We start from the raw sequence: 12,322 nt of genomic DNA, 5'->3' as shown, positions 1-12,322 counted from the left end.
GTCACATCTTTGTAACATCCCCTCCCTTCAGTGTGATTTGCCCTTAGTGAATGGAAGAAAAGGTGATGAATGTCACTCCTGTGATTATCATATTATGTCATTCAGCAGACTGGAATGAGAGATTCCTCTGCTGGCCTCGAAGAAGCAAGCATGTGTGCTGAGGATGCCCTGGTGATAAAGAACTGCTATCAGTCTTAGGACTGAGGGTGTCCTCCAGCCAACAGCCAGCAAAAAGCTGCAGTCCTCACGCAGTTCTTAGGAAATCAATTCTGCAACAACCTGAATGAGGCTGGAGGCAGATTCTTCCCGAGCGCTAACAGATGAGAACACGGCTGGGCTGACATACTGACTGCAGCCTGGTGAGACCCTGAGCCAAAAATCCCAGTTACACCATTCCTGACCCACAGGAATGGTGAGGCAATAAATGTGTGCTGTTTGGGGCTGCTGACTCGTGGTGATTTGTTATACATAAACAGAAAATGAACTGTTTTAAAACATTTTATTATGGGGCATACTTAAAACATTTTATTATGGGGAATTCCCTGGTGGTCCAGTGGTTTGGACTCTGAGCTTCCACTGCAGGAGGCAAGGGTTTGATCCCTGGTTGGGGAACCCAGATCCCACAAGCTGCAAGGTGTGGCCATTTTTTTTTAATTATGGAAAAGTTCAAACATATACAGAAAGAGTGAATTGTTTAGTGTACCCATACCTAGTTTCAGCAGTTATCAACACGTGGCCAATCTTATTTCTGTCTGTCTTACTACTGATTGAAAAGTCAAAGTGTTAGTTGCTCAGTTGCATCTGACTCTTTGCGACCCCATGGACTGTAGCCGACCAGGCTCCTCCGTTGGGATTCTCCAGGCAAGAAGACTGGAGTGGGTAGCCATTCCCTTCTCCAGGGGATCTTCTCAACTCAGGGATTGAACCCAGGTCTCCCACACTACAGGCAGGTTCTTTACTGTCTGAACCACGAGGGAAGCCCCTACTACTGACTACCCCTTCCCCAAATGTATTATTTTAAAGGAAATCCTGGACAGTCTATTATTTTAATCTGTAAATGCTTGAGTTTGTACCTCTAAAAGCTATGGCCTTGTTTTTTTCTTAAAAACAAAACCATGGGGCTTCCCTGGTGGTTCAGAGGTTGGGAGTCTGCCTGCCAATGCAGGGGACACAGGTTCAATCCCTGGTCCAGGAAGAATCTGACATGCCACAACCGCAACTAAGCCCCTGTGCCACAACTACTGAGCCCATGCTCGAGGGCCCGTGAGCTGGAATTCCTGAGCCCTCATGTTGCAATTACTGAAGTTCGTGTGCTCTAGAGCCCGAGCTCTGCAACAAGAGAAGCCACTACAATAAGTCCGTGCACCACAAGGAAGAGTAGCCCCCGCACACGGCTACTAGAGAAAGCCCTTGTGCAGCAACGAAGACCCTGTGCAGCCAAAAATAAATACATACAATTTTTTAAAAAAGAATAAAACATTGCCAGTTGCAGCAGCATGAATGGACTTGGAGTGCAATATGCTAAGTGAAATAAGTCAGCTAGAGAAAGAGAAATCCTATATGATATCACTCATATGTGGAATTTAAAAAATATAACTAACTAGTGCATATAACATAAAAGAAGCAGACTAACAGATTAAAGGCACAAACTAGTGGCTCCCGGTGGGGACAGGAAAGGCAGGAGGGGAGGTAGGTGCAGGAGATTAAGAAGTACAAATTACTAAGTACAAAATAAGCTACAAGGATATACTGTACCACACAGGAAATACAGCCAATATTTTATAATAACTATAAATGGAGTATATAACCTTTAAAAATTGTGAATCACTATTTTGTACCACAGTAATTTATACAATATTGTTCAACAATATATATTCTTATATACTTCAAAAAAAGAAAAAACTTTATAAAATGTACAATTTTAACCATTTTAACTGTATGGTTCAGTGCATTAAGTACTCAGATTGCTGAACTGTCACCACCACCTATCTCCTGGATTTTTTTATTTTCCTAAACTGAAACTGTATATCCATTAAACACAATTCTTCCTGCTCCCTTCCACCCAGGCTCTGGCAACCAACCTTCTACTTTCTGTCTCTAAATCTGACTACTCTATGTACCTCATGTAAGTTGAATCACACGTCATTTGTCTTCTTGTCACTGTTTTATTTCACTTATTAGGGACCACTTTTTTTTTTTTTTAATACTTGGCTGTGCCATGTGGCATGTGGTATCTTAGGTCCCAGACCAGGGATCGAACCCACACCTCTGCAGTGGAAGTGTGGAATCTTAATCACTGGACTGCCAGGGAAGTCCCAGGACTCCTTTTAAAAACAAATTTTACTGAAGTATAATTGATTTACAATGTTGATTTCTGCTGAGGGCCTACTTTTAAAATATTTAGTAATTTTATACATATGTAAAATATGTACAGAATGATTGTGTAAATATTTTACAATTTTTAAAACTGCGTAAAATGTTTATGTGGTTCCAAGTCAAATTTGCAAGACAGGTTTCGTTCACAGAGGTCTAGTTCCTATTCTCATCCTCATCCCTATAGAGGCAAGTTTTCAGTTTATCCTTCCCTTGTCTCTCCAGCCTCCCCTTTTTCACTATAAGCAACACATATACTTGTATTTATTCCTCTTGCTTAAAATGGTTGTATATCAGGATGGTAAGTAAATAATAGTATGCCATATATATTTTCTCTCTCTTGCTTTATTCACTTACCAATATATTGTGGATATCTTTCCTTAGCATTATAGAAAGATAAAAGTTCTTCTTAGTTCTCATTCATCTTAACAGCTCTTAAAGTCCTAACTGATTTTTCAGAAGTGATACTGACACGTTTTTTTTTGGCCACGCTGCATGGCTTGGAGAATCATAGCTCCCTGACCAGGGACTGAATCTGGGCCCCTTGCAGTGGAGGCTGGAGTCCTACCCAGTGGACCACTGGGGAAGTCTCCCTGACAATGTTTAGGAATACAGTTAGAGGTTACATACCATATACTTTCCTAATACTTGTTGAAAATCTGCAGCAACTGCATTTGAAGGAGAAAAATGTTCTTGTGACATCAAAGGATTTTTCAGAACAGTCTCACTAACCTGGAGAAATCAATGGAAATATTTAAACTGTGTAGATAATTTCAACCAGAGAATTACAGAACAAGTGTTAATTTGAAGCCAAGTCTGGTAGAAACTTGCAATAAGAGAAAACAGAACAGTTCTAGATTTTTGGTGGCAGGGTATGTTTCTATTTTAAAGATGCAGTATAATGAAAACTGCTCGTATCTCATATCATGAGACTGCAGGTGTACCTTGATTCTTTGGTGTTGATATTTCTCGGGACTTTGGGACCCACAGATGTTACCTCTGGCAGACAAGGAAAAATAGGGGGTCTATGATATTCTCTAAATAAGTGCCTTTCATTTTCCCCTCCTGCCTTACTTTCAAAATCCATTCAATGATAACAAAACAAACCCACCCAAATGTTAACCCTATAGAGTTGTTAAATGACACTTCAAAGCTTCAAGAAGGAATTCTGACAGCTGTTTGTACTTAATGTTGTATCATCCCAGAAGCAGTGGTAAAAATCATGCAGTTGAGAAATTTTGTGTTACCTGATTTTGAAAAGTTGGTAAAGTTGGGATGTTTTTCCATAATGGCAGAGAGGGGAAAAAAATTCTAGTCAGTTAAACGGCTAACAGTGTTTATCATGTAGGTGCTAACAACTGTCTAGGCATAAAGGTAGAGTGAATTACAATATTAGGCCTTATACTCCTTGATTCTATGTGGTTAAGATTTGAGTTGTGTTAAAATAAGTTGGTAAGCTAAGCAAATAAAATCTATGAATGGTTCATGAATATGACTGGAGAATATCTATTAATAAGTATAATATACTTGACTGATTTTCCATTAATATTTCTTTGTTAAAATATTTATCTTAAATTATATACTTGTGAATAAAATTGAAGATTAGTATTATTTACTTTTTAAAATAAGAAACAAGCATACTATCTGGATCATAAAATTACTAGAATAATGGTTTATTCCTAGTCTGTCTCTGAGACTGCCTTTCACAATCTTGTTCTTGTTGTTGCTTAGTTGCTCAGCTGTGTCCGACTCTTTTCAACCCCATAGACTGCAGTTATCAAATTCTGGGTAATCGTCAGTAACAGATGATAGCTATTAGAGAATGTTAATTACCTTTTAAGAAATTTATAAAATCTCAAATATCTGCATAAGTACACACACATAATTACTCTATTTATATTTTATATTTGTTGGTAACTTTTACATAAAACATTCCCTGAAGGTAATGTAGGGCTTCCCAGGTGGCTCAGTGATAAAAGAATCTATCTGCAGTGCAGGAGATTCGGGTTTGATTTCTGGATCGGGAAGCTCCCCTGGAGAAGGAACTGCCAACCCACTCCAGTATTCTTGCCTGGAGAATTCCATGGACAAGAGGAGCCTGGTGGGCTACAGCAGATGGGGTTGAAAAAGAGTCAGAAATGACTTAGTGACTAAAACAACAAAGGTAGTATGAATGATTAAAAAATTTTTTTTAACTCTTGTAATTGATTCACATTTTCTGCCAGAAGTATCTTACATGTGTTTGAAAATTAAATACATATGCTACTGAGAACGGAGAAGGCAATGGCACCCCACTCCATTACTCTTGCCTGGAAAATCCCATGGACAGAGGAGCCTGGTAGGCTGCAGTCCATGGGGTCGCTAAGAGTAGGACATGACTGAGCGACTGAGCGACTTCACTTTCACTTTTCACTTTCATGCATTGGAGAAGGAAATGGCAACCCACTCCAGTGTTTTTGCCTGGAGAATCCCATGGACGGGGAGCCTGGTGGACTGCCATCTATGGGGTCTCACAGAGTCGGACACGACTGAAGTGACTTAGCAGCAGCAGCAGCTACTAAGAAAGCATACTAAATATTATTGATACTAAAGCTTAAGTTTTTCTACTTTGAAAGGACAAAAGAAATATAAAGAGAGATTCTGATAGATCTGGGTTGATTGTCTTTGCAGATCTTGCTTTAGAGTGGGGGGACGTGTGGAGGCAGGAGATAGGTGAAGGGTGAGGGTGAGAAATCTCTGAAGGTCATTAATGGCTCTGCTATATGGACAGATGGCTGATCTGCTCTTAGCTAGGGACATTACTACTAATAAACTATAAATCAGACCTCATAATTTCAGTAATTGAAAAAGTCAAAGTAGTATAAGAAATTACTTACATTTTTAAGAAATGCAGATGGTGTTAAAATATCTAAGGCATTGTCTGAGGCACAAAGGTAAGTGATTCCGTCAATAAAGAGAGTATGGTAGACAAAGCTTTGAAAAGAATACATTCATTTACATATAATATTAAAGAAATTAAGTACTGATACAGAGAATTGGATTTTGTTTTCAAGCTTTCATTAATAGTATAAAAACTATGTAGGTAACTTTTTATAATCAGAATAATTAGAAAATCTTTCATACATTTGAAGAATTAAATTATGTTAGATAAAAACTCTAAAATGTGAATATCTATTTAACATTGCATCAAGAAAAATAAATTACAACAGAGAAAAGTCTAATAATCTAATCATATATATGTATATTTGACATGCCTTTGATGGAAGTCACTCACATTCCAAGGTTACATCTAGATTCTGATCAAACAGAAAATTCTATTTGTTCACTGACTTTTAGTATTCTTATATTTTTAGGTAGACATACTTAATTTTGGCAGTTCTTGGCTTTCTATCATGACAGATTAGAATTTAAAAGTCATAAACTGCAAAGATCAAATATTCTGGAGAACATGAGTTGAAGGGGGAATTAAACTTCCCCATAGTAATCCAAAGTGTACCTTTTTTAGACCACTTAGCTTCTAGGTACCTTTTGTACCTTCTCAGACATTTAGGAGGATATAAGATTTTTGGAGAGTGTCACCATTTTTACTGCCCAGCAATCCAGAAAACTTAGGGATATAGCAAGCAAAATAGTTGCTTGGTGCGTAGGCTTTAATCTAGTGATTTTTGAACACTCTATATCCAAATGGTTATATAGGCAACAGACATGTTCAAATGTTAAACTGGATATATATGAGAATGAGGAATCTCAAAACATGTAGAAAAGATAATCCTGGAGGTAGAAAATTTTAAATATGCACCCTTTCAAAACAAATCCTTCATATCATAACATGAATACAATATACTACAAATATTTTTAATGATGGTATTAGTTGACATGCATAATATCCACTAGGGCTTCCCAGGTGGCTCAGTGGTAAAGAATCCGCCTGCCAAGCAGGAGATATGGGTTCGATCCCTGGGTCAGGAAAATCCCCTGCAGAAGGAAATGGCAACTCTCTCCAGTATTCTTGCCTGGAGAATTCCATGGACAGAGAAGCCTGGTAGTCCATGGGGTCACAAAGAGTCAGACATGACTTAGTGACTTAAAAAATATTTATTTTTATTTTTAAATTGGGGCGAGTCTTTATAGGAAAACAGTTTCTAATTCTATCATCTCTTCAAAAGTTACATATGTGATTTGAAGTAAATTGATACTGGATGTGATTTTAAATTTATGTTTAGTATGCTTAGTGAATAACATTCAGAAATGTCCTTAAATATTAAAAAACTTGAATACATGATATCTAGGATATACTGTTAACTGACAAATGCAAGGTGGAGAAAAGTGCTTATGATGTACTACCATTTATCTGTCATTCTCGTATGCTACCATAAAGGAAACATAAATATATGGATGTATCTTTTACAGAAAAGAAAAAAAAGGAAAATGATAAACTAAAAACTTAGTCAAAATAGTTACCTACATAGAGGGAGAGAGAGTAGTATGAAGAAAGGAACAAAAATGAGACTTCTTGAAGGAAACTCATTTTGTAGATTTGACTTTGGAGCCGTACAAATGTTTTACATAATGATAAAATGTCATTAAATCAAACTTTAAGAGTGCAACCCTTAAAAATAAAAAACAAAAAGAAAAAAAGAAAAGAATCTAACTTGATGTCAAGTAACCCCAGCAAGAGATGGTGGTGGAGGTAGTCAGATTGTGGATATATTTGGAAGGGAAAGACAACAGGAGTTGCTGATGGGTTAGATTTGGAAGTAAAGGAGATAAAAATCAAGGATCATAGAAGTTTTAGACCTGAGGAATTGGAGAGGTGATGTGGGGACAACTCCAAGAGGAGGCTTGACTTCGAACCTAAGTTGGAGATGCCCATTAGACATCCTCTAGAGATATGGAATGAATGGTTAGGTATACAAATCTGGAGACCAGGGAAGAGGTCCTCAAAAGATTCAAATTAGAATGTTTGATATAGGTAAGCAAATAGAGGAGAGAATCCCTTTTACACATCCTTCCAGCTAGTAAGTAAAACAAAACTAGAATATCACTATTTTGCAACCCCCAATAAATTAATGGCTCTAGGGTGTAGGCCATGAATATCAATGGGTGCTATATGCCAAAAGGCAGAATGATGTACCCTCAGATCAAAACTAATGAAAAACCTACAGTCTTGCCAAAGGGATCAAGTTGCTGGACCCAACTGCTTTGATCAGGATGAACTTCATTTTGAATATGCAATCAGCAAAACCAGACTGTGGGAAACTCTGTAGGTTCTTCAACAATAAATTGTAAGGAAAGGAAAGGGATGTAAGGGCAATATGTGGATTGCTATGGTATGCTATGCTAAGTCACTTCAGCCTACCAGGCTCCCCCGTCCCTGGGATTCTCCAGGCAAGAACACTGGAGTGGGTTGCCATTTCCTTCTCCAATGCATGAAAGTGAAAAGTGAAAAGTGAAAGTGAAGTTGCTCAGTTGTGTCCGACTCTTAGCAATTCCATGGACTGGAGCCTACCAGGCTCCTCTGTCCATGGGATTTTCTAGGCAAGAGTATTGGAGTGGGGTGCCATTGCCTTCTCCGAATATGTGGATTAAAGAGACTTAAAAGACACCAAACTAAAAAATGGGTGGGACTGGGCTCTTTTGCCTGAAGATGCATATTCAGGTGCTCAGGTGATGAAGAAATAGGATAAGTGACTGCTTCAGAAGTTGGAATGGTTGTTGATTTGGGGGAGAGGGAGGAAGTTGTGAATGGGGTATCATGATGGGGAGTTTTTGGGGTAGTTGGCAGAGACCTATTCTTTGGCTTAGCTGGTAGCTGCAGCTGATTGCTGGGAGTGAGTCCTTTGAGAAACTTCATAAAACTGTGCATTCATTTAATGTGTCTTTACATTAAGTGTAAGCTAAAACAAACCTCCTCTTTAAAAAACAATGATGAGTCTAAAAAAAAAAAAAAAAAGAAATTGGGATTCCTTGGTGGCTCAGATGGTAAAGAGCCTTCCACCTGCAATGCAGGAGACCTGGTTTTGATTCCTGGGTTGGGAAGATCCCCTGGAGAAAGGAATGGCTACCCACTCCAGTATTCTGGCCTGAAGAATTACATGGACAGAGGAACCTGGCAGGTTACAGTCCACGGGGTCACAAAGAGTCAGATACAACTGAGTGATTTTCACTTTCACTATTCTCCACTTGTTCTTTTACTAGCAAAATATTTACTTGGGACATTACATGGTTTAAGCCACATCATATAATGTCTCAAGTAAAGTAGAATGATCTTATTAAAGATATTTTCAAGTGGAAATTGCCCTTTTTATTAACGAAATATTTTGGTATACCAAAAAAGGTACAGAGAATAAGATAAGAACATTTGTAGCCCTACTGTTCAGTCAAAATGTTACAGATACAATTAATGTCCCCCATATACTGCTCCTCAATTTCTTCTCCCTTCTCTTTGTAGAGGTAACCACTTTCTTGAATTTAATGTCATCCTTACCATTCATAATTTTATACCTTCATTTCTGAGGATTCAATCAAGAGTCCGTGTGATAAATATTTCCCCCCATGTTATTATCATTATAATTATCAGTTTGTGGTGGTTGTTGTTTAGTCGCTAGTTCAAAAGAGTTGAACCCCATGGACTGTTGGCTGTCAGGCTCCTCTGTCCATGGGATTTCCCAGGCAAGAATATTGGAGTGGGTTGCCATTTCCTTCTCCAGGGGAACTTCTTGACCCGGGGATTGAACCTGCATCTCCTGCATTGGCAGGTGGATTCTTTACCACTGAGCCACCAGGGGAACCCAGCCCAATTATCAGCTGGTAATGATTAAAAAGTAGACTTTATTAGAATATAACTTACCTTCCCATTTGAATCATGGTCTTTGGTTCAGCTCTAAGAAGTACTAGCTTAAGCACTGCTGCTGCTGCTTCCTAAAAAAAATAATTGTTAGCATTTACGTAGAAGATTGTAGTGCCATTCATTATTCATCTCCTTAATTTACGAATGTTCTTTTTATTAAGGAACAACTGTTTACTAGGAGAACTAATGGGTAGTTATTCATAATGCATGGTAAGAGTTATCATGAAATAGGCATATGAATCTGAAGGAATATATTAAAATTACATCCCTGGTTTGGGAAGATCCCCTGGAGAAGGGAGAATTCCATAGACAGAGGAGCCTGGTGGGCTACAGTCCATGGGGTACCAAAGAGTTAGACATGACTGAGCAACTGACATTACTACTACTAAATATACATATATTTTGTTTTTATACATATAAGTGTGCAGATATAAGATGCACTAATTAGTTATTTTTATAACACATTATTAACATGACTGGTTATTGTTAATATAGTCAACAAAAGAGTCTGAAATGCAGTACTTGGGTACAGTCTCAAAAACGACAGAATGATTTCTGTTCATTTCCAAGACAAACCATTCAATATCACAGTAAACCAAGCCTATGCCCCAACCAATAATGCTGAAGAAGCTGAAGTTGAACAATTCTATGAAGACCTACAAGACCTTCTAGAACTAACACCCCCCAAATATGTCCTTTTCATTATAGGGGACTGAAATGCAAAAGTAGGAAGTCAAGACATAGCTGGAGTAACAGGCAAATTTGGCCTTGGAGTACAGAATGAAGCAGGGCAAAGGCTAAGAGAGTTTTGCCAAGAGAACACACTGGTCATAGCAAACACCCTCTTCCAACAACACAAGAGAAGACTCTACACATGGACATCACAAGATGGTCAATACTGAAATCAGATTGATTGTATTTTTTGCAGTCAAAGAAGGAGAAGCTCTATACAGTCAGCAAAAACAAGACCAGGAGCTGACTGTGGCTCAGATCATGAACTCCTTATTGCCAAATTCAGACTTAAATTGAAGAAAATAGGGAAAACCACTAGACCATTCAAATATGACCTAAATCAAATCCCTTATGACTATACAGTGGAAGTGACAAATTGATTCAAGGGATTAGATCTGATACAGTGCCTGATGAACTATGGACGGAGGTTCATGACATTGTACAGAAGCAGTGATCGAGACCATCCCCAAGAAAAAGAAATGCAAAAAGGCAAAATGGTTGTCTGAGGAGGCCTTACAAACAGCTATGAAAAGAAGAGAAGTGAAAGGCAAAGGAGAAAAGGAAAAATATACCCATTTGAATGCAGAGTTCCAAAGAATAGCAAGAAGAGATAAGAAAGCCTTCCTCAGTGATCAGTGAAAAGAAACAGAGGAAAACAATAGAATGGGAAAGACTAGAGAGCTCGTCAAGAAAATTAGAGATACCAAGGGAAAATTTCATACAAAGATGGGCTCAATAAAGGACAGAAGTGGTATGGACCTAACAGAAGCAGAAGGTATTAAGAAGAGGTGGCAAGAATACACAGAAGAACTGTACAAAAAAGATCTTCACGACCAAGGTAACCAAATGGTGTGATCACTCATGAAGAGCCAGACATCCTGGAATGTAAAGTCAAGTGGGCCTTAGGAAGCATCACTACAAACAAAGCTAGTGGAGGTGATGGGATTCCAGTTGAGGTATTTCAAATCTTAAAAGATGATGCTGACTATATGTCAGCAAATCTGGAAAACTCAGCAGTGGCCACAGGACTGGAAAAGGTCAGTTTTCATTCCAATCCCAAAGAAAGGCAATGCCAAAGAATGTTCAAACTACTGCACAGTTGCATTCATCTCACATACTAGCAAAGTAATTCTCAAAATTCTCAACTATGAACTTCTAGATATTCAAGATGGATTTAGAAAAGGCAGAGGAATCAGGGATCAGATGGCCAATATCCGTTGGATCATTGAAAAAGCAAGAGAGCTCCAGAGAAACATCTACTTCTGCTTTATTGACTATACCAAAGCCTTTGACTGTGTAGATCACAACACAGTGGAAAATTCTTCAAGAGATGGGAATACTAGAGCAGCTGACCTGCCTCCTGAGAAATCTGTATCCAGGTCAAGAAGCAACAGTTAGAACTGAACATAGAACAACAGACTGCTTCCAAACTGGGAAAGGAGTATGTCAAGGCTGTATATTGTCACCTTGCTTATTTAACTTATATGCAGACTTCATCATGAGAAATGCTGGATTGGATGAAGCACAAGCTGGAATCAAGACTGCTGGGAGAAACAGCAATAACCTCAGATATGCAGATGACACTACCCTTATGGCAGAAAATGACGAAGAACTAAAGACCTTCTTGAGGAAAGTGAAAGAGGAGAGTGAAAAAGTTGGCTTAAAACTCAACATTCAGAAAACTAAGTGGCATCTGGTCCCATCACTTCATGGCAAATAGATGGGGAAACAGTGGAAACAGTGAGAGACTTTATATTTTGGGGCTTCAAAACCACCACAGATGGTGACTGCAGCCATGAAATTAAAAGATGCTTGCTCCTTGGAAGAAAGGCTATGACCAATCTAGACAGCATATTAAAAAGCAGAGATATTACTTTGCCGACAAAAGTCCATCTAGCCAAAGCAATGGTTTTTCCAGTAGTCATGTATGGATGTGAGAGTTGGACTATAAAGAAAGCTGAGTGCCAAAGAATTGATGCTTTTGAACTGTGGTGTTGGAGAAGACTCTTGAGAGTCCCTTGAACTCCAACGAAAGAAAGCCAACCAGTCCATCCTCAAGCAAATCAGTCCTGAATATTCATTGGAAGGGCTGATGCTGAAGCTGAAACTGCAATCCTTTGGCCACCTGATGTGAAAAACTGACTCCTTGGAAAAGACCCTGATGCGGGAAAGACTGAAGATGGGAGGAAAAGGGGATGACAGAGGATGAGATGGTTGGATGGCATCACCAATTCAATGGACATGAGTTTAAGTAAATTCAGGGAGTTGGCGATGGACAGGGAGGCCTGGTGTGCTGCACTCCATGGAGTCATAAAGAATTGGACATGAGTTAGCAACTGAACTGAATATGACTGGGGATTAGAGTAT

At 38.7% G+C, this 12,322-nt stretch overlaps 1 protein-coding gene across 1 annotated transcript in view; it reads right to left on the bottom strand.

Annotated features, from left to right (window-relative positions):
• Positions 1 to 12,322, bottom strand: part of LOC129657119 (vesicle-associated membrane protein 7-like) — a 33,602-nt gene that overhangs the window by 14,811 nt on the left and 6,469 nt on the right. The window contains exons 2-3 of the mRNA XM_055587422.1: positions 9,224 to 9,294; positions 5,250 to 5,346 (exon numbers count right to left, since the gene is read on the bottom strand). Of these exons, the coding sequence (XP_055443397.1) occupies positions 5,250 to 5,346; positions 9,224 to 9,294 (168 nt within the window). The remainder of the gene's footprint in view (positions 1 to 5,249; positions 5,347 to 9,223; positions 9,295 to 12,322) is intronic.

Source organism: Bubalus kerabau, chromosome 7 (assembly GCF_029407905.1).
Source record: "Bubalus kerabau isolate K-KA32 ecotype Philippines breed swamp buffalo chromosome 7, PCC_UOA_SB_1v2, whole genome shotgun sequence".
In the NCBI taxonomy this organism is placed as follows: domain Eukaryota; kingdom Metazoa; phylum Chordata; class Mammalia; order Artiodactyla; family Bovidae; genus Bubalus; species Bubalus kerabau.
Note: the sequence above shows the minus strand (reverse complement) of the source record. Positions and strands in the feature narration are given on the sequence as shown.